Genomic DNA, 21,515 nt, shown 5'->3' with positions numbered 1-21,515 from the left:
ATCTATTACAATATATAACTTAGCAGTTACTCACCAGCTTCTTCTCCTGTACTGAAGTAACATGCAGCTCCTGGGAGGTTAAAAAAGGTAGAAAAAGAAAAGGAGCACCTCCCCCACCGAACGCCCACTTTGTACGCTGCACCCAAAGTAGCGCTCCAGTACAGACAAAGCTGCACTGAGGAAGGCCTCTTCTTATGCTCCCTGAAAAACTAATTCAAGTTTATGAAAGCCAGTTTAAGCTAGCTACTTAATTAACTAGCTGCAGCTGCTCACAGAAAGCTTGTAGACCCCTGCTTTAAGGCTGGAATAAAACTTAACTTCGAGTAATTTTTAGTTAATTGCTAAATTAAAGAAAAGACTAGACTCCCTCACTCACCAAATTCCCACTTTGCACTCTCTACACCCAAAGCAACACTCCAGTGCAGACCAGTACTTAAGAACATAAAAGCAAAATGCTATTTAAATGGAGAGAGAAAAGCTACAGAATGCAGCAGTACAGAGGAATCTGGGTGTCCTTGTACATGAAATCACAAAAAGTCAGCATGCAGGTACAGCATGTAATTAGGAAGGCAATTGGAATGCTGGCCTTTATTGCAAGGGGGATGGAGTAAAATAGTAGAGAAGCCTTGTTACAACTGTGGTGAGACCACACCTAGAGTACTATGTACCGTTTTGGTCTCCTTACTTAAAGGGGCATATGCTTACATTGGAAGCAATTCATTCAGAGGTTTATTAGGACAATTTCTGGAATGAGGGGTTTGTCTTATGATAGGTTGTGCAGTTTAGGTATAGACTCATTTGGAGTTTAGAAGAAAACTAGGTGATCTTATTGAAACATAGAAGATTCTGAGGGGTCTTGACAGGGTAGATGTTACAGGATATTTCCTCTTGTGGGGAAATATAGAACTAGGGGACACAATTTAAAAATAAGGGATCTCTCATCTAAGACAGAGGTAAAAAGGAATTGCTTCTCTCAGAGGGTCATTAATGTTTGGAATTCTCTTCCCCAGCAAGCAGCGGAGGCTGGGTCATTGAATATATTCAAGGCTGAGTTAGACAAATTGATGATTGACAAGGGAATCAAGGATTATGAGGGACAGGCAGAAAAGTGGAGCTTACAGCCACAATCAGATCAGCCATGATCTTATGGAAGAGTGGTTCAGGCTCAAGGGGCCAAATGGCCTCCTCTTATGTCTTATGGTCTTAAACTTAGTTCATTGCAGCAACTATTCCAATTTTAAACTACTCAATTATGGCTCTCAAATAATAGTCACTGTATCCATAATTATTGGATTTATACTTTAAACCCTCTTTCACCTTGAAGTTATCAGTAACAGAGGCAGTTTTCGTTTATTACAAGGCAAGTTCCAGAAGAGGAAAAAGGTGGGACATAGCTAGAAAAGTTAAACCTATAATTAGCACATAAATAGAGCTAACTCCAGTTGAGCTCAGTAAACAGTTGTCATAAGGCTTGTGATCTGATAGGTATTAGTGCCCATTCACCGAGCAGATAAAAGGTTTCATTTGCAGAATACAATTTTATATTTCAGAATAATATACCAAGGATCAACACAAATATCAGAGCACAACAAATTACCTTGCATGAAATATATGTTGTGTGGGCAAAGGCAACAACATCCTATAAATGGCAATGAAATTAATAAACATCTTGGTGGTGTTAGTTGAAAGCAATGCTTGTTTGTGTAGCAGGTTATACACTGATGTACTGGTGTTGAGTTCAAACCCATAATGTTCTGACACAGAATTATGAATTCTACCAAACGTGCCAAACCAACATATAATACTGAACCAATTAGTAGGTGCATAATATGACACCATAAACTGTGATGGAAATTAAACAAATAATAGACAATTCAAGGGCAGAAAAGTTCACATCTCAATAGTGACCATATACCACATTTAACATTCCACCTCAGCAAGAATTCACCCTGTACCTGAAGGCAGCCATATGCAGAGAAATGGTCAAACTGGAGCCCATATATATTTAAATTAAAATATTACTACAAAGCATACTGGTGCCAAGTCAAATTACTAAAATTTCCTATCAAACATGGTCTTGGGAGTAGCATCATTGCAAGGACAAAAAGGCAGCCTTGCAGCATATTCTCACGGTGAACAGAAATGGGCAAACGTAACCTCAATAGCCCTACCCGCATCTTCAGGTCAACATAAACAGCTGCAAATTGAAAAATAGGTCAACTGCTTCCATTTTTGTTCATACATAATTAAAGCAAGGACTGTTGCGACTCAGACTTAAACTAGAGCTCACACTGCAGATATTCAAGTGGACTTGTCCCTCTCATACAACCCGGGTGGACTCAGAAATCTCTCAATCCTAACATCAGGAGCAGAGCCTTCAGCCATCTTACTGTTAGACATCAAATCTCTCTTCCTAAATTCTTTTATCACTGCAACCTCAAAATTCTCCATAAAACCTGCCTCCTGAACTGCACTTTTGGTCATCTCTCCATTGACTTGGTTCTAGTCTAATGCCTAATTGAATCACAGACATTTTGCATCATTGGTAATCACTACATAAATGCAAGGAGCACATAAAATCAAAGGACAGCAAGTACTGGAGAAGTGGGAAGAGAATGGACTTATTCCCCTTTTATAAATCCCTTACATTAAATGTAATTTGCACAATGAATGGTTGTTAGACTTTCAAATTCTCTTCCCTGGACAGCAGTGGAGGCTGGGTCACTTTGTATAATCAAAGCAGATTTTTGGTCAACAAGGGTAATGGGTAGCAAGCAGGAAAGCGATGATCTTACTGAATGGCACAGCAGGCTCAAGGGGCCGAATGGCATATTCCTGCACCTATTTCTTATGATCTTGCATGTCCTCAAGATGTCCCAAAATGCTTCAAAGTCAACCAATTACTTTTCTGCGTATAAAAACAATAATGTCTGCAGTTCAAAGTCCGATGAACACTTATGAGGTAACTAGTTTGCCTATTTTGGTGCTATTGGCTCGGGGATGAAGGCTAGCCAAGAGACCAGGAGAACTTTTTGTTCTTCAAAAAGTCAGGAAATCTCTTACATCCCTTTGAAATAGCCTGGTTAAAAGATTCATATTGCAAATTTATTGTTTTTGCTTAGCTGCAGCATCTGAGTATTGCTGAAAAAAAAAATTTTGAAGCTTTTCGTCTTGCACTCATCAGGACAATCGCACGAATACCAATGCCAGGGGGCATTGGTATTCTTGCAATTTCCTGATGAATGCAAGGCAAAAAGCTTTGATAAAACGTCTTTTTTCAGTAATACTGAAGTTCTGTACTACCAACCGACTATTTGCAGTATATCCACTGAACAAATTAACAAGTGTTATACGTAACAAAAATGAGAAACTCTGGAGAATCTAATTTTATACTGAGTTGTAAAGAATTTTGTTATGTCAACGCCCTAAGATTTGTGCAATCATCTGTAGTGAAAACTAATTATAGCTGTAAACCTTCCTCTATATGGAAAGATTTCACACTGTAAATAGTTGATTAATGAAAAAAGTGAGAAAAGTAAAATATCAAATTAATTACATGCAAGAGAGATAAACATGGTAACTCATGGGTTACTGCGTGTAAGGCTTCCTAAGAGTAAAAGCTGGCATCCCACTGTGTAATTTCTAAATAAAAAGATAACAAGATCTAGAAGATAAACATATAATCTGCAGTGGAACTATCTTTGCTGTTAGTGTAATTCTTCACACATTCAGGATTGTTCGGTAAGTGCTGTCCAACGGTGGAATTACAATTAATGTTGGATACTTCTGGTGAGTTTTGCAAGCACGGGCTGGTTGAGTACGGTCAGTACTCTGCCTGTTGCATAGTACTCATACCTGGCATCACACCAGCACTGAAATTCATATACCACATTATTCATTGGTGTGGTAGACAGAATGTCTTTTTGGTTTGACATCTCTTTGGCTCAACATACAAAGTAGCAGCAGGAGTAGGCCACTCGAGCCTGCTCCGCATTCAATAACATCATGGTCGATCTAATTGTAACCTCAACTTCACATTTCTATCTACCCCTGATAACCAATCACCCCATTGCCCCCTTGCTTATCAAGCATCAAGCTACTTCTGATACAAACATACAAATCAGGAGGAGTAGACCTATTCAAGATAACCAGTCTGGCTCACAATGTGGCTCACATACATGTGCTAGAAGCTACGTATATTCATATGCAGGACCCTGTTCTCTCCAAACAAAAATATATCCAGGCATTGCACATCTTCCAATTAAACAAAAGCTTCGGGGACAATTGTTGCCTGATGCATTCCCCATGGCAACACCTCAGCTGGAGCCCACTCGTCAACCAATCAGTACTCTTTCACATGCAGTATGATCGTCCCCTATGAAATTTGGTATTCTTGCGTCTGTCCTGATGGGTGCAAGATGAAAAGCTTCAATAGCATCTCTCTTTTGTCAGCAATATTCAAGCTCTGTACTACCAAGTAACTATAAATTGTATTGCCCAGTATTATTCTTAACATAAAAATTAGCATTCTGAACACACTGAACCCAATTTAAGTAAAACAGGGCTGCAAGAAATAATTCACATCCTCTCTTTTTTAGAAAATAAAATGATAGTCCTTTGTTGCACTTAAAATGCTGCAGGATGATGACGGCCACACAAAAAGCAAACTACTTATTTTTGGACAGAGCTTAATTGGCAATAGTCTCAGCTTGTGTTACAATAACAATACAGTAACTGGGTGTTGATATTACAAATAAGTCCAGAGCAGCTACAACATCAAATGGCACTTCTCCTTCATGCCACTTTACATTTTCAGGCTCAGGTCACCCAAAGGTTTGCAATGGCAACCTTGCATTGATCTGGGGCCAGAGACATGATATCACCAGAACAATGTCTAGAGAATTTGTTGTTCTATATGCTTTTCTGTTTGTTGACTTATAATCTACTGCAAATTAAACAAAAATAATTTTCTTTAACAACAGTACTGTTTCATTATAGACAGCATATCACTGCTTAAAAGTGTTCAGACAAGGATCCCAAAGGTGTCTGCATTTGCATAGCGGGCCCCCAATAAAGAAAACCAATGAAACAGAATATAAATTATGGAACAAGAACCCGAAAAAAAAGGAAGAATAGACCATATGGCCTGTCGAGCTTGCTCCACCATTCAATAGGACCATGGCTGATCTTGAGCTTCAACTCCATTTTCCCGTCTGCTCCCCATATCCTTCAAACCCCTGAGACATCAAAAATCTATCTATCCCAGCCTTAAATGTATTAAACAATAGAGTATCCACAACCTTCTGGGGTAGAAAATTCCAGAGTCACAACCCTTTGAATGAGTAATTTCTCCTCATCTCACGTCCTAACCGATCGGCCCCTTATTCTGAAACTATGCCGCCTTGTTTTAGACTCAATGACCAACAGAAACAATCAGTGGCTACCCTATCAAGCCCGTTCAGAATTTTGTAGGTTTCAAGGAGATCGCCTCTCATTCTTTTAAACTCCAGAGAATTTATTTAGCCTCTCATCAGAACAACTCCCTCATCCCAGGAACCAATTTAGTGAACCTTCGCTGGACCACCTCCAATGCAAGTGTGTCATTTCTTAAATGTAGAGACCAAAACTGCCCACAGTATTCCAAATGTAGTTTCACCAAAACCCGGTACAATTGTAACATATATATATATATATATATATGCTTGTAATCCAATCCCCTTGCGATATAGGTCAACAAGCCATCTGCCTTCCTAATTGCTTGCTGCACCAACATGCTAACTTTGGAGCTTGGCCTAAATAGCCAAGTGGTTATGGTACTGGGTTTGTAACCCCAAGATCAAGAGTTCAAATCTCACAATGGCAAACTATGAAACAATGTAACTTCATCTGAAACAGATGGAAACGTGTTTGTACTCGGAAGAGTTACATGCTAACTTTGTGTTCCTTGTTCAAAGAGACTTTGGTGTGCTTGTGCATCAACACTTACAAGTTTCATACCTTTTTAAAATATTCTGCTTTTCTATTCTTATGAATTCAATAAAAATCTGTAACTTAAAGTCCATTGATGACCACAAAATCACTGCTGATTGTCTTAAAAACCCATCTGGTTCACTAACATCCTTTAGGGAAGGAAATCTGCCATCCTTACCCGGACTGGCCTACATATGACTCCAGACCCACAGCAATGTGGCTGACTCTTAAACGTCCTCTGAACCAGGGCAATTAGGGATATGGCAATAAATGCTGGCCAAGCCAGTGACGTTCATATCCCATAAATGAATAAAAATGACCAAAGTGAACAACTTCACACTACCCTACATGATATACATCTGTCATCTTGTTGCCCACTCACCTAACCTATCTATATCTCTTTCCAGCCTCCCTGTGTCCTCCCCACAGCTTACCTTCCCACCTGGCTTGGTATCTTCAGTAAACTTTGATACATTTCTCTCTGTCTCTTCATCTAAGTCATTAAGAAAGATTGTAAATAGCTGAGGCCCCAGCACTGATCCTTGTAACACTTCACTATTCACTGTCTGCTCACTTGAAAAAGCCCCATTTATGCCCACACTTCTTTCTATCCATTGGCCAATCCTCTACCCAAGTTAATATATTACCCTCAGTTCCATGAGCCGTTATTTTGTCTATTACATTTTGTCTTGCACCTTACCAACTGCCTTTTGGAAATGCAGGTACACTACATCTTCCGGTTCCCCTTTATGTACTAGTTATTTCCTCAAAGAACTCAAAAGTAATACATTTGTCAAACAGAATTTCCTTTTAGTAAAACCATGTTGACTTGTTCCAATCATTCGCCGCTTTTCTAAGCGCATTGTTAAGACTTCCTTAAGAATAGGTTCCAGCATTTTCCCAACTACTGATGTTAGGCTAACTGGCCTGTAGTTTACTGCTTTATCTCTCCCTCTTTCCTTGAAAAGCAGCAGTGTAACATTTGCCAACTTCCAATCTAACGGGACCATTTCTGAACCTAAGGAATTTTGGAAAATCATAACTAGCACATCCACTATCTCTGCAGCTATTGCTTTTAGAACTGAAGATATAGGACATCAGATCCCAGAGGTAGATAAAGGGAAAAATAGAATGAGAGCAAACGAGCCAGGAATATAAACAGATTGTAAGAGCTTCTATAAGTTAAAAAAAAATGGAAGAGAGTATGTAAGGTAAACGTTGGTCACTTGGAAGCAGAGACAGGAGAAATTTCATGGGAAATGAGGAAATGGCAGAGGCATTGAACAATATTTTGTCTGTCTTCATAGTAGAAGGTACAAGCTTCATATCAGAAATAGACAGTAACCTGGGGGCCGAAAGAGTAGGGAAATTAATATCAGCAGAGAAAAAGTATTGGGAGAAACTTAAGGGACTAAACAGAAGAACACAAGAAATAGGAACAGGAGTAGACCATTCGGCCCCATGAGCCTCCTCTGCCCTTCATTAAGATCATGGCTAATCTTGTGTTTCGATTTCCACATTCCCATTTAACCTCAATAACCTTTGATTCCCTTGCCTAACAATAATCTACCTACCTCGGCCTTAAAAATATTTAATGATCCCGCCTCTACCACCTTCTGAGGCAGAGATCCAAAGTCACACAACCCTCAGAAAAAAATTTCTCCATGTCTGTCCTAAAAGGGTGACCCCTAATTTTAAAACAATGCCCCCTAGTTCTGGAATCACCCACAAGAGGAAACATCCTTTTGATGTCCACCTTGTGCACTCCCACCAGTGTTTTCTGAATCATGCTATTGCTAATTTCCACCCATACTGATTCAACTTCATGATTTTCTGAGGCCAGATACCTTCTCACTAATGTCCTTATGTCATCGTTTACTATCAGGACTACCCAACGTCCTATGCTACTCTGTCTTTCCAAAATATTGCATACCTGGAATATTTATTTCCCAATCTTGATCACCTTGTATTTGTGTGTCTGCAATGCTGATTAGACCTAAATAATTTTCCTCTATTTGTGCTACTAGTTCATCTATCTTATTATAGATGCTTCGGTGCATTCAGGTAAACCTTTAATTTCTTTTTTTTTTAAACTTCTATTCCCCACAACGACCTTATTTGCTGATGTACAATTTCTGTTAAACTTTGTCCCTTCCAGTCTCATTCTGCTTGTCTTTATTTCCATTGCAATGCTGTTCTGATACCACAAACCTTCTCTTTGGATTTCTAAACCTTGCTTCGCCCAAACCCTCTACCACCCCCAGTACCCCGTTAGTCGTTTAAAGCCCTGCCCACAGCCCCAGTTATACGATTAGTGAGGGTCAAGCGGAGTCTATCCCAACAAAATAGCTCAATCTGCCCTGAGTACTGATGCTAGTGTCCCATGAATTGAAACCCCTTCTTCGCACACCACTCTGAGCCATACATTTAATTTTCTAATCTCGTGAGCCATACATTTAATTTTCTAATCTCGTGAGCCTATGCAAATTGGCATGTGGCTCAGGTAAGAATCCTGAGATTATCTTTGATGTTCTGTTTTTTAATTTGGACCCCAACTCCCCAAATTCTTAGGTAGAACCAGGAACAATGCTTTGCTACGTCGTTGGTTCCCACTTGGACCATGACAACTGGATCTTCCCTCTCCAAGTTCCTCTCCAGCTCTGAGATGTCCTTAACCCTGGCACCAGGCAAGCAACAAAACTTTTGGAGCTCGCTGTCATGGCTGCAGAGAACAGTATCTATCCCCTTCACTACACCGTCTCCTATCATAACCACATTCCTCTTCGCTGCTCCCCCTTCACCATGATCAGTCCAATCAGTCTGTGTACGCAGTCCTTCTCTTCATCCACACAGAATGCAAGAGCTGAGGTCTCTCCTATACTAAATATTGATTTCCCATACCTACCTGACTCGCAGTCAAACCCTCCTGTCCCTGATCATTGACCAACTCGAAGGTTCTGCCTAACCTAAGGGCTGTGAATGCCTCCTAGAACAAAGTGTCCAGGTAACACTCTCCCGTCCTGATGCCCCGCAATTTCCACAACTCAGACTCCAGTTCAGCAACTCCAAGCCAAAGTTGTCTAAGCTGCAGACACTTACCGCAGATATTGTTGTCCAGGAGTGCAGTATATTCCACAGATTACCAAAAGTTGCAGTCACGGCACACCACCAGCCCTGCCATTTCTGTCCAAACTTACTTATTTAATTAGTCAGTCAGTTAATAATTTACACAGAGTAATAGAAAGTTGCACTCACCTAGCCTGGAGACAAAAGGAAGAAGACTCACCTACTGCTGGAGGCTGAAAAAAGTAGAAAAAGTACCACCTCTTTGCCCCACGCACCAAATTCCCACCTGAACTGAATTCCCAATAACACGCTGTCTACATCTCACACCGGCATAAACTCCTCTCTGAATTCAGAATAATAATTCGTACTATAATCTTTTCTGCATATCTCTATTTAATAAATTATGACATAGCTCTCCTCCTCCACTCCTCCCAAACAATGCCAAGACTTTCATGGTGGGAAGTCCTCAAAAACTTTGAACAGAAGATATCACACCTGCAATGGTTTTCTGATGATACTAGTTCATAAGCACAGATGATTACCAACTCAAAGTATCCATTTCACCTACCATTCATGTTCTGTAATAGCCCAATGAATTCACAAACGCATTGATGGAGGCCAGACTGCCTTTATTAAAACTGCTTGCTTATACTGCTCTGAATTTCTATAGGTACAATGACATTTTATATGTTTTCAATTTTGATTCAAACTGTACATTACTTTCTCAGCCAACTTTGCATAGCATTGGATTGCTCTGCATTAGCTTCAGAATATCTCGCATAACAGTCCTGCATTCTTTTAATTATATACCTTCAATTAGTTATATTATTGAGACCTACAGATTTTTTGATATGAAGAGGATTCAAGATATTTTGCTTCTGGAGATTATATTTAAATGTAATATTTTAACCCTTAGTATTTTCATTACACTGTATTAAACAATATTTGATTTTCAAGTTAATCCATGTATTCCTGTCTAGAATTGGTATCTATAATAGATAATTTACTTCCATTAAATTTTATAATTAACTTTATTCAAGTCAGATTAGGGCATTACCTTAGGAACCGGCATCAATACATTTTTGATCAATGGCATTCTTGCATTGGATACAGTTCAGCGAAGGTTCACTAGGTTGATTCCTTGGATGAAGGGTTGTCTTATGAGGAAAGATTGTGCAGGTTGGGCCTATTCTCATTGGGGTTTAGGAGAATGAGAGGTGATCTTAGTGAAACATAAAAAGATTCTGAGGGGGTTTGACAGGGTGGATGCTAAGAGACCGTTTCCCTTTGTAGGGGGATCTAGAGCTAGGGGACATAGTTTCAGAATGAGGGATTGCCTATTTAAGATAGAGATGAAGAGGAATTTTCTCTCTCACACAGAGGGTCATTAATCTTTGGAATTCTCTACTCCGCAGAGCTGTGCAAGCAGAGTCATTTAATATATTCAAGACTCAGACATATTTTTGAACTATGGGGAGTCAAGGGTTATGAGGAACAGGCGGGAAAGTGGAGTTGAGGCCAAGACCAGATTAGCCATAATCTTCATGAATGTCAGAGCAGGCTTGAAGGGCCAAATGGCCTACACATGCTCCTATTTCTTATGTTCTAGGATTAAAATTTAAGCCAGTCAATGGAACACAGAGGGGGAAATACCAAACACTAAATTCCCATTTACTCATCACTGCGGACAGAAATGGGGCAGATTCTTAAAATGCCAGTAACAATATTTTGTTATGCTCTCAGCTAATCAACAAAATGCAAAGTTTGTTACATGACAGAATCTCTAAAATCCGTACGTGCTGCATAAAGATCCTCAATTGCAAAATATCTCTTTTCAAAGAAAAGGATTCAGCAAAGACCCAAGGTGTCACTATAAAAAGGGAATTATTCTTCGTAGGTGATTTACTTTTAAAAATAAATTCAAACACACTGAAGGGAGAGACAGCTATATTATTTTTAGTCACCTTCCCCAGCACGAGCTTGGTTTTTAATGTGATGCCAACAAGTATGAACCAGCTAAGTATAATTTTATATAAAATAAAATTAGAAAATGATGGAAATACACAGGTCAGGCAGCATCTGTGGAGAAAGAAAGAGTTAACACTGATTATCTTTTTTCAGAACTTGAAGAAAGGTCATTGACCTGAAATGTTAACTCTCTCTCTACAGATGCTGCCTGACCTGCTGAGTATTTTCAGCATTGTTTTTATTTCAGATTTCCAGCATCTGCTTTTTGATCAGCATAATTTTATTTTTCGCTTCCTTCATCTCTTTAGATAGGGACTCCTTGTTGGATTACAGCTGCATAGCTACCATTTACTGCCCTGCATCTCATCCAATTGCTTGGTCATATTTGAGCCTTGACAGCGAGTGTTGGAAAGCAATTTTGATCAGTCAGGTCTTACAACCAAGTTCAATCACCAAAACTATACCTGCAGATGGCGATAATAATTGGGAGTCCTGGCCAAATTTCCTTTCCACATAACCCAAGGGTGTTGAGGCATATTTCAGTAAACCAACCCGAGAGATCAACTAACTCAGTACACACATGGGTATTGAACTTGGAACGTTCCTAATCCGTATAGCTGAACAGCTCACTGATCCACTTGGGAAACATTTCACATAATTTCTTTCCACACAAAATTCTTGAACAGAAAGCATTTCACAGTATATCCAAGTACGTGCGAACAATTTCTAGAAATAACTTTAGATTTCATAAGAAGCATGACATGTTTGCTCTGCTTTTTCTGAGTAGTTTTATACTAAACACCGATTAAATTTCTGTGCAAGAGACAGCCAATAACTTCCTTAAAGCTCTTATTTATTAAATTATTGCAAGAAAGTGATTTTGATTCTGGAAATCCTAACATTTATTACAATTCTTACATTTACTATATTTTAGAAATAATATTGGTAGTAGAAGTTTATTTTTTCCAAAAAAAGGGTTACACAATATCAATGCTAAATGAGGTCTCTGGAATGCATTAACTTCCTGAACACTTCCCACATATAGGGCAATATCTATGATGTTTCTAAAAATGATTGGTGCCACTTGTATGTTGCTGTCTAATGTGAGTTGCTGCAAAGATTCGTAGAAAGATAGCGTTTAAAAAACCTATTATATATACACACTAGTACATACATGCAAAACATTCTAAAGTTTTTTTTAAACTCATTCACGGGATGTGGGCTTCGCTGGCTGGGTCAGCATTTATTGCCCATCCCTAGTTGCCCTTGAGAAGGTGGTGGTGAGCTGCCTTCTTGAACTGCTGCATCTGGGTATCTGGAACTCAGTGTCTGAAAAGTGGTAGAGGTGGGAGCCCTCACAACATTTAATAAGTATTTAGCTGAACACTTGAAACGCCATAGCATACATGGCTACGGGCCAAATGCTGGAAAAATGGATTAGAGCAAATAGAGGTTTGATGACCGGCGCGGACACGATGGGCCGAAGGCCTCTTCCGTGCTGTAAAACTATGATTCTACGCAACATAAACAAGTCCTACGCACGTATATATTAACCTGTGTTTTTTTTGATTCACAGCTGTATGTGCCAAATATTATAAAGAAAATAACCAAAGGTTTCAGACACAAAAATCTTTCGACCCTGAAAAAGGATTGAAATGCACTGCATACATTTTAAATCGTTTATTCTATTATAATCTGAGGAAAAAACATTCAAAACTGAAACAAGCCCACCACACCGCAGATGTTGTCAAAGTACATTCCACATCCGAAGCCATCAGGATGATAAAGTACAGTATGGAGCTTCGTGCAGAGAGGGGAAACGTGGGCAGTAGTCCAAAAATGCCAGTGCTTTGGCACTACAACAGAAGCCAGTCAACACCAAAGCTCAACACCAGGCAAAAGAACAGAAATACAATTACTTGTGAGCCAGTACGAATGCACAGACATTTCAGTAAATTGCATTCTGTACGGAAGAAAAAGAAATGAAATGAATTTCCAATGTAAAACAAGTGCTGCAGAAATGCCCTAGACTTCAATTTCACGTTGCAGTGGCTTGTCAATTTACAAACAAGCTACCACATCTCATTGCGGTGCTGCTGTCATTGCATCTAAATTGCACAGGGACCGAAAGGCGCTTTTTCCATCAGTCGATTTCAAACTCTACTGCAACGGACTGAACGATCCTCGGGGTCCACCGTTATGAAGGAAGATTACGCTCTAACGTTCGCTGCTCTGAACTCTCCCTTCCACCGGCCGGCTGAAAACCAGTGCACAGAGCTTTTGCCATTCCTCGCCGATATACTGATCGTTGTGCTGACAGTTCCTCAAAAAAATCTGCAATTCAATCCATCTCTAAACATCCAAACTCGCCTTGGAAGACAGAACGTGCGCCACTCCTGACATTAAAATAAAAGGCAAAACGCAAATCATCTGGCTTACCTTTTATTTTCTTCCTGAGGCTCTTTGGCAGCTTTAAACTCGGGCTCTCTGAAAAGGTCGGGGTGAGGGGGTGGGGGGGAAAGAAAAGCTTTTTTTTAAAAGACCCATAAATTTGGCAGACTCTGGAAACATGCAGAGCGGCTGACAACTGGGGTCAGGATCGCTCAGGCGACGGGAAGCAGCGGCGAGTTGTACACAAACACAGGGGGAAAGGAAGCAGCAGTGTCGCCCGCCTCCCTCCAAATCAGCAGCAGCAGCCCCTAGACAGCGCAGCACATACACACAGACACCCCTAGCAACCGCACCGCCAACAATTACAAACCTCATCAATTTAAAGTGCAAATAGAAGGGGAAAATATCCAACAGCGGAGACAAAACAACGTCAGAGTGGGCTGATGGTGCTATTGGGAAGGGGGAGGGGAAGGAAAAGTTGAGCTACTTTCTCTTGATCTCGCCGTCAGTAAATTGTCGGTAACGGTGCTGCAGCAGCCATTTTGTTCTAACTGACAAGAGAAGGCTAATCGCGCTGAGGAAATGACCTCTGACCTTGTCTGGCTGACATGTGATCACAACTAAACATCACTCTCTCTCCCCCCCGCTCGCGCCCAACTGTACCGCCTCTCCGTGTTGCCGCGGCAACCGCTCTGACCAATCACTTCGGGGCCAATGCATCACATGATTACAAGACCACCCGAACTTTTTTTTAAATCCCTCACTTGGCTGGGATTAAGACGCCTGCAGGGAAGCGATGGGTTCTCAGACTTTCCTACCATTGCTAACCGCGTAAGCAGAGCGGGGAAGGGAGAAAAACGGCCACAAGGTAAACAGACGTGGAGGAAAAATGATAAAAAATAATAATGCCATAAAACTTGCAAACAAAACGCTTTCTGGGAGGCACGCCTCAAATGTCACTCCAAATCCAACCAATCCGGTGAGCGCCAGACACCACGTGACCAGGTTCTCGGCCTCACTGGTTGCTCTGGTAACCAGTCTGCCAAATCATCTATAAAAGCCAACCACAAACAAGCCTGTCCTCAACATATACAAATGACCCAGTAATTGTCAATTGTACATGATCTGATACAGCTCGACTTCATCTGCTTAATAGGTACAAAGCTTATCTAATTTGACCTAGTGAAATAACCCAATCAAAATCAAATATATTATGACTGAATTGGCACTCTCCTGTGCAGCAGTACATATCATTCGGAAATACAGCTTCCATTCCATTCTCCTCTAATCAGACCTCTAGCCTGCATTTGGATTTTTAAAATAGATAATATCTTTCTGTCCAAACAATAAAGTAACATAACGTTTCTCTTTGGGTTGGGTTGCCTTTGTTGATTTATTTTAAGAACCTCTAATGTTACATTCACAACGAAACTCATGGAATGCTCAACGACCCAGTGGTGGTTTTTTGAATTTTAAAATAATCAGAATGATTCAATTTGAAATTTTTTATATATTTTTTTATTTCCCTACAGATCTTCAGCTCTCCTTTCAACCCCTCTCTGGAAAGCATTGACTCCTTCCTGAGGAATGTAGCTCCCAATCACACTCCAATACTTCACACAGGTGATCATTATGCCTGTGAACCTTGGTAGTCAATTGCAGGGGCAGCACAGTTGAGCTCAACACTATAATCATACCAGTGCATTTTCAGCCGAGATTACTGTATAGCAATCAGGAGTCAAAATCCAAGTCCTTCCTAACCCATAAGTACTGAGGCTAATTGTAGCATTCCGATTACAAAAGCTTGGCTAAGATCAATTAACTGAGCGCACACCAGTGATTTGGGGTCTTTCTGTTTTGTATGGCTGAGCCACTATAAAATAAACACATTGCATTATTGTACAGTCTTAACTTAAATTTTTGAAAATAATTCTTGCTCCACCTTTATCATGTCTTATTCCCTGATAGAGAAAAAGACCTCCAAGGCTGCTGCCAGCAACAATCTTGAATTGGTTGTTAAAAGGTGCATGAAAACAGGCCAAGATTACTTTCTCTACAATTTTTTCTTCTCTTGCTCACATCCCGCACCCCCTCCCCACGAAACACAAATACATCATGAGAGAGTCACAGATGTGAACAGATTTGATTTGCACTATGCCAGCTAACTAGCAACTTTCTAATTGACTTTGGAATGAAGTTACCTATAGCAGGTAACTGTGAGGATCCTCACAGAAAATGTCTCTTTGTCACCATTGATTTTCACAAGGGTTTATTTGTAAAGTACTTGAGAAATATTTTTTTCAGTTTTGTTCCTGTTGAGACTTATTGTGATCATTGTAAAATCTCAATGGGTAACTTTTTTAAAAGTCTTCCGAGCAAGCTGTAAGTGGACAAGGTACACTAAAATCAATGCTGGTGAGTGGACACTCTCCTAGAGAATCCACTTGACTAACAGCAGTGAAGAGCATTAGCTTCACCATTCCTTGATTGAAATGTCACCCTAGGGTTAACAGAGGAGACCCACTGCTATCCAAAAAGAAAAATGTCACTTTAAATATAAATATATGGTATAGCTGTTGAAGTAACTGGTTTACATTTTCTTTAAACCTCAAGATATTTTCTCTATTAACTGTAAAGCTATAAATTTTAATTGCTAAAAGTGTTTTCCTGACTTTTTTACGCTTTATTTAAATTATGAAAATTTTATACCTCCTTTATTTTAAGCTTAGGTCATCAACAGCCTAAAGATGAACACGCAATACACACAAAAATATCTTACAGATGTAATTGTTTTATGAAATAGTGAATTTTACTGATAATGAAAAATACTTCAGATATCTACATGAAAAAGCAAAGATGTTTACTTACAAATAAAATTGCATTCCCATGGAGCCACTATCAGCACTTTGAATGCCTATCACAGCATGGTAAACCCATGTACGTTCTCTGAGAATGTGAATTTTAGAATCTAGATTAAGTTCTCAGAGAAACTGTCTGGACCTACTGTACCACCTACTTCTGACACAATAACTCAGTTTAAGTTAAAGATTATTCAAAATGTAGTTAGTGGATTAGATCAATGAAAAAAAAACTTCAAAACAAAGATTTCTGCATAAGTTTGGATTCAAATACAAATTTAGCTCAAAGATTCAAGTTTTTAGTGAATATTTTAAACACACTGCTAAATATAGTTATTAACATGATAAAATTCTTGATATACACACTTTTTTTGTTTAGTAATATGCAAGTGATCACAGTATTTTGTTTACTAGCTGAGTTACAGCTTTTACAATAGGAAACTAAATGTATTTTGGAAGATGTACAAAACGGGAACAAGTGAAAAAGCAAAAATTTAACAGTCTTCTAAACTGTTGTTTTGAATGTGGCAAAGAAAAGCAGGCCAGATACCAAGCTCATGGGACAACTTTTAAAAAAGCTGCAGCACTGGCACGGTATTATAATGTATTTGTGCTCAGCCTAGCTGTTCCCTGCAGTGACAGTTCGAGTTTCCAATTCCTACACAGAAAATTTAGGAATTTTGGTCGCACAGTCATCGGAAAGAATCAAATGCAAGTTAATGACTTCTTCACAGTGAAGAAAGGAAAGATGGAGGATGACTAAGTGTTTAGAGTGGCACTGATAGACACTTAGTGGCAAGCTGCCTCTCCCATCAGAATAGTGCAAGACACACTACGATCTAAAACAGAGGGTAGGGTAACCATTAATAGTGGGAAAATTAATAAGTGAAAGCTTACAATAAAAATGTATATCTGTATTTGTGCAAAAGGCAAACTTAAATTATCATAACTCATTATCAGTAACAACAAATTTCAAGAAGTAAATATACTCTCATTCTAAATGGTTTTAAACACAAGTGAAATAATTTGTGATTGAAAGATGCAAGCTTACAACGCTGAGTATGCACCATTTAAAATAAATTACAAAGTTACTGCACACCAGATTTTCACTGATTTGTTGGGACTTAAAAATCTCATATCAAGTATCTATATAATGCAATATTTGTTACCTGAAGAGATAAAGCTGGAGAAAAATTGTCTGATTTGAAATTAATTTATTATTTTTACTCTGACATACCACCAATTGACACTAGCGACTGTTCTGTTACCATTCAGTTTCAATAAATTAAAGCAAAGAAACCTTGAGGAGTTCTCCAGCCAATTAAGGTTAGATGCTATCTAGCTCCATATAATATTTCTAAATTAGGCAAACGTGTAGCTTGCAGGAGCTAGGTATTGTTTGTTGTGTTCAATTGTGCTGGATGAATGCATTAGCTGAACTGATTTCTAATTCTTCTAAGGGCACTGCAGGGATTCCACAGAGACCAACATATTCATAAATAGAAAACAACTGTCTAACAGAAATAAGAGGTGGCACACAGCAATGCCAATGCAATATAGACAAGCTGGTTACTGCCTATTTGATAAGATAAAGCCCTCTAATGTTTGAACCAAAGCCTACACCTCTCACATGACTATCTCTATCTATTATAGATTACCAATGCAGCTTCAGTTCCCTCTGCAACTAATGAACAAGCACTAAAATCAATAACTGCAAAATGTGGATTTGTGTGCTTGCTTTGCACAAACTAAATGGTATGCAGGCAGCGGAATGCTCAGGTGGGGGTGGGCTGCATGAACCCCCAGAGGCCAGTGTATTTGTCATTTGGCAAACCAAGATAGATGTAGAGCACAAATTCATCAAAGCTTTCTCCAAAAGGAACACAATTCTTGTTCCAGTGTTACACTCCATCTATCTAGAGTCTGAAAAATGAATAAATAATGAACTGTACATGTCAGATTCCAGGAACAAACAGCATACAATGATACAAAATAAGAGCTAGATAGACTAAAGAATTCACTAGTAAAATAATCTTTATAATGAAAGTAATTCTTTAGCTCAACATTTTAGAGAGTTTCAGAGCTGTTATAATTTAATGTTTTGACAAGACCCCAGTTTTAAATGTGTTCAAATTCAATCGTCAATGAGAAATTCAATAATATTTTCCAGGTTATGTTTGCCTAAAGCATGCGGCCCAAACAATAGTGTTTCAGTATTCCGTGCTAGCACAAATTGTATCTGATATTGTAGATGAAACAACTTAAAATGTATTATGGCTATGAGGAAAAGGAGCAAAAATAAGGCAGTTTACTTAAAGCAGAAGTAACATAATTAACTGTTTTCAACTTTAAAGTTCAGTCCTAAACTCAAAGCATAATTGTCTTTATATCGCACTTCAGCATTTTGCAGTGAGTGGCTTTGTCTACAAACAGCACAGCAGCTCTACTTATCATGGCAACGTCAACACTGCAGTGCTGGTTCCTTTGTTTCTGCACCAGTGATAGAGCCAGGACCTAACATCTCATAAATTATATCAGCGTGATTGACAATGATGGCATTGTTTGTAAACATAGGCACGGATGCCAAATATTGTGGTCTATAAAAAATGAAATATCTTTACAACAAAATGATCAAGGAGCACAGCATTTTGGAATGCAGCCATTTTAATTTTGAACTTTAAATAGACAAATAGTTCATATGGGCATCAGCTGCTACAGGTCAGTGCAAGTAGAAGTCATTGTTTTAAGACATAAGTTTGATTATTGTTCAAATGGAGCAACATTCTTTTTTCTTGTCTAACTTAATAAAGAGATCAATGAGATCCTCATAATCTGTGATACAAATTGTTATCTGTTGGTCAGCAAAATAAATATGATACCTTTATTGCAGCTAAGCTTTTGTATATGAACGATGATTATTGTTTAAGGTCAAACAGTGCAGAAAATCTGTAAATAGCTTTCTTTTTAAACATAACAGCATTTCATTTAAAGTAAGATTGTAGTTGATATATTTTCTATTTCTGGTTAAACATTTCTACCTTTGATGGTTTAGGCAAACAGCAGCTCATACCTCAACCGTCACTCATGAAAAAGAACTGAAATCAAATCTATGCTGCTACACTGTCGGTGAAAATGTTCCTGCAATATGAGCAGTCATCGTACAACCCCCTTTATCCTTTGTGAAAAACTGAACTTTGACAGGTATGAAATGCTTTTCTTTATATTAAAAACACATAAATCATTGAGGAGCTGCCTTATTTGACTTTGCTGAACACATTTCATTTTTGTTGAAACAATTCAGCTTTGTAATAACTGCAAATTGGCACATGAACTGCATTTACCTACAATGCATTATTTTCACCTTTATATTACTGCACTGAGTCACTTATCCTGTTGCCCTGTGAAATTCTTGTGATATTGTACAGAAATACCTCATAGCTATAATCTGAAATTAGTTTCTTAAAAAGGTAACTACTGTTTTGATAACCCTGAAACCTACCACGGGGCTAAATTAAAGACAACACATTTGACTTCTTGAAAACAAGTAAATCGCAATGAAACATAATCACAAGACAGATTATGAACAAATCTGATATCCTTTCATAGAGACTGTGCTGAGAAACAGCTTCATAGTACAAGAACTTGTCTTTTAATGAAATCTAGTTTATCTGTAATGAAAATGACAGAGAAATGCTGTGCCATTTTAACTCTTTAATTACTCAATTTATAAGCAATTTTAAGAGTGCTATTTTGCTTTCCTTAGTTCTTTCCCCATCACATCACACATCATTCACTGGTCAAAGGGGTGTTAAGTAGTTTGCTCCTTGGCTACTGCCAATGTTGTTCTCTAATCAGCTGTTGAGGCATGCACAAGAGTGGCCTAGGGTGACTTGGCTTCTGACTTTTCTGCCTTCTCCTCCTCTGGGAAAGCTTTTGCATCTCACAAGCAATTTTCCTCAAAGGCTCAACTAAATTTAGAAATTGATTTTCATCAGCCTGCCTTAGAATGTGGGCCTTGAAACTGGTTGGGCCATGCTCATTTCTCAGGCTGGGAGTACAGTGACTGCTGTATTGATGTAGGTCACATCTGTATCATTGGGTCGCCCTGAACACAGCCGGCATTGGGCTGGCTGCATTCAAGAAATCAGGTTTGCGTGCAGCTTTGACATGCCGTTAAAGGAACCACTGTAGGCTACAACCAACAAGGTGTTTAAAATATACTTATCTGAATGTAGAGGCATTTGGAGCAGAAGTGCTATCAGCCACTGCCCACCCCCTCCGCCCCCTCCACATGCAATTTATATATCCCAGATCCACAGCGCCACCCTTTCTAATGCTGACTGCTACCTGCCATGGTCACTGTCATCCTCCACCAACCCTTCCTGATCCTAGTGAGCAGTACCCTACTCTGATCATCACTACCCTCCCCCTTGATCACTGCTGCACATCCTCTCATTGTCACCCTTTGCCGTAGCCCCTTCTTCCGATTTACACCCTTCCCTTTTTTGAATATTTTCCTGTGCTGGGGCCTGATCTTCAATTCCTCTTTGGCGAGCTACCTGGTTAGGCATTCGCAGTGATATTGAGGCCCAAGGCTTAATATTCCAAGTACCTCAGGCTAACAATTCAGGTGTTGTTACTAAGTTATGATATCTATAATCTTTGTACTTATAATGTTGAATATTCCAATATTATAGGTTCTATTAATAAAACCTACATCAGAAAAATCAGGCCTATACTTCAAAATGATTTCCATCTGCCCTATTTTGCCCATTCCATTATCTCAGAAGGAAAAACCAGTAAAACTGGTCCAAACTGGTCTTGTATGCCCTAAAATGAAACTCCAATTTGGACCAGTCATTTTCAAGTTTTACTTGTGTTTCCTTCTATCTTACCGATAGCTCCTCACAGCTCGCTTTAGTCCTCAGAATGATTTACTATACCTCCTATTTTGGCTTCATCTGGACATTTGGGCATCACTCCTTCCAGCCTTATATTCAAATCATTGAACAGAAGTGAACTCAGAATAGAATTTTGCGGGACTATGTTACCCACTTCCAACTAGTCTGAGAAATTGCCTTTAACCCCTTCTCTGTACTTCCTCTTTTCAAACTAATTGTTTAATCCAGATTGTTCAAATCATCTCCAATAGTTTCCTGTGTGGTATTTTGTCAAAGGATCTCTGAAAGTACACGTACATTCAATCTGCCACATTTTCCTATTCCACCAAGTCTATCACCTTGTCAAAGAACGCAATCAGTT

At 39.0% G+C, this 21,515-nt stretch overlaps 1 protein-coding gene and 1 long non-coding RNA gene across 9 annotated transcripts in view; one reads left to right on the top strand and one right to left on the bottom strand.

Moving 5' to 3' along the window:
* The window catches only part of LOC121293617 (trinucleotide repeat-containing gene 6C protein-like), a 229,758-nt gene extending 215,716 nt beyond the window's left edge, over positions 1-14,042 (bottom strand). For 3 of the 8 annotated variants that reach the window (XM_041216740.1, XM_041216741.1, XM_041216742.1), the window contains exons 1-2: positions 13,766-14,039; positions 13,444-13,491 (exon numbers count right to left, since the gene is read on the bottom strand). In XM_041216740.1, coding sequence (XP_041072674.1) covers positions 13,444-13,491; positions 13,766-13,770 — 53 coding nt within the window. In that variant the 5' untranslated portion in view covers positions 13,771-14,039. Of the gene's footprint in view, positions 1-13,443; positions 13,492-13,765 lie in introns of all 8 variants that reach the window. The other 5 variants (XM_041216744.1, XM_041216747.1, XM_041216738.1 and 2 more) reach the window with 5 other exon arrangements.
* A 118-nt stretch (positions 14,043-14,160) lies between these two features.
* On the top strand, positions 14,161-19,432 carry LOC121293619. Its single transcript, XR_005946572.1, has 3 exons — positions 14,161-14,263; positions 14,928-15,018; positions 19,306-19,432. It is a non-coding gene; the product is annotated as an uncharacterized LOC121293619 (long non-coding RNA).
* Positions 19,433-21,515: the final 2,083 nt, after the last annotated feature.

Source organism: Carcharodon carcharias, chromosome 22 (genome assembly GCF_017639515.1).
Source record: "Carcharodon carcharias isolate sCarCar2 chromosome 22, sCarCar2.pri, whole genome shotgun sequence".
Lineage (NCBI taxonomy): Eukaryota > Metazoa > Chordata > Chondrichthyes > Lamniformes > Lamnidae > Carcharodon > Carcharodon carcharias.
This window is presented reverse-complemented; position numbering and strand designations above follow the sequence as displayed.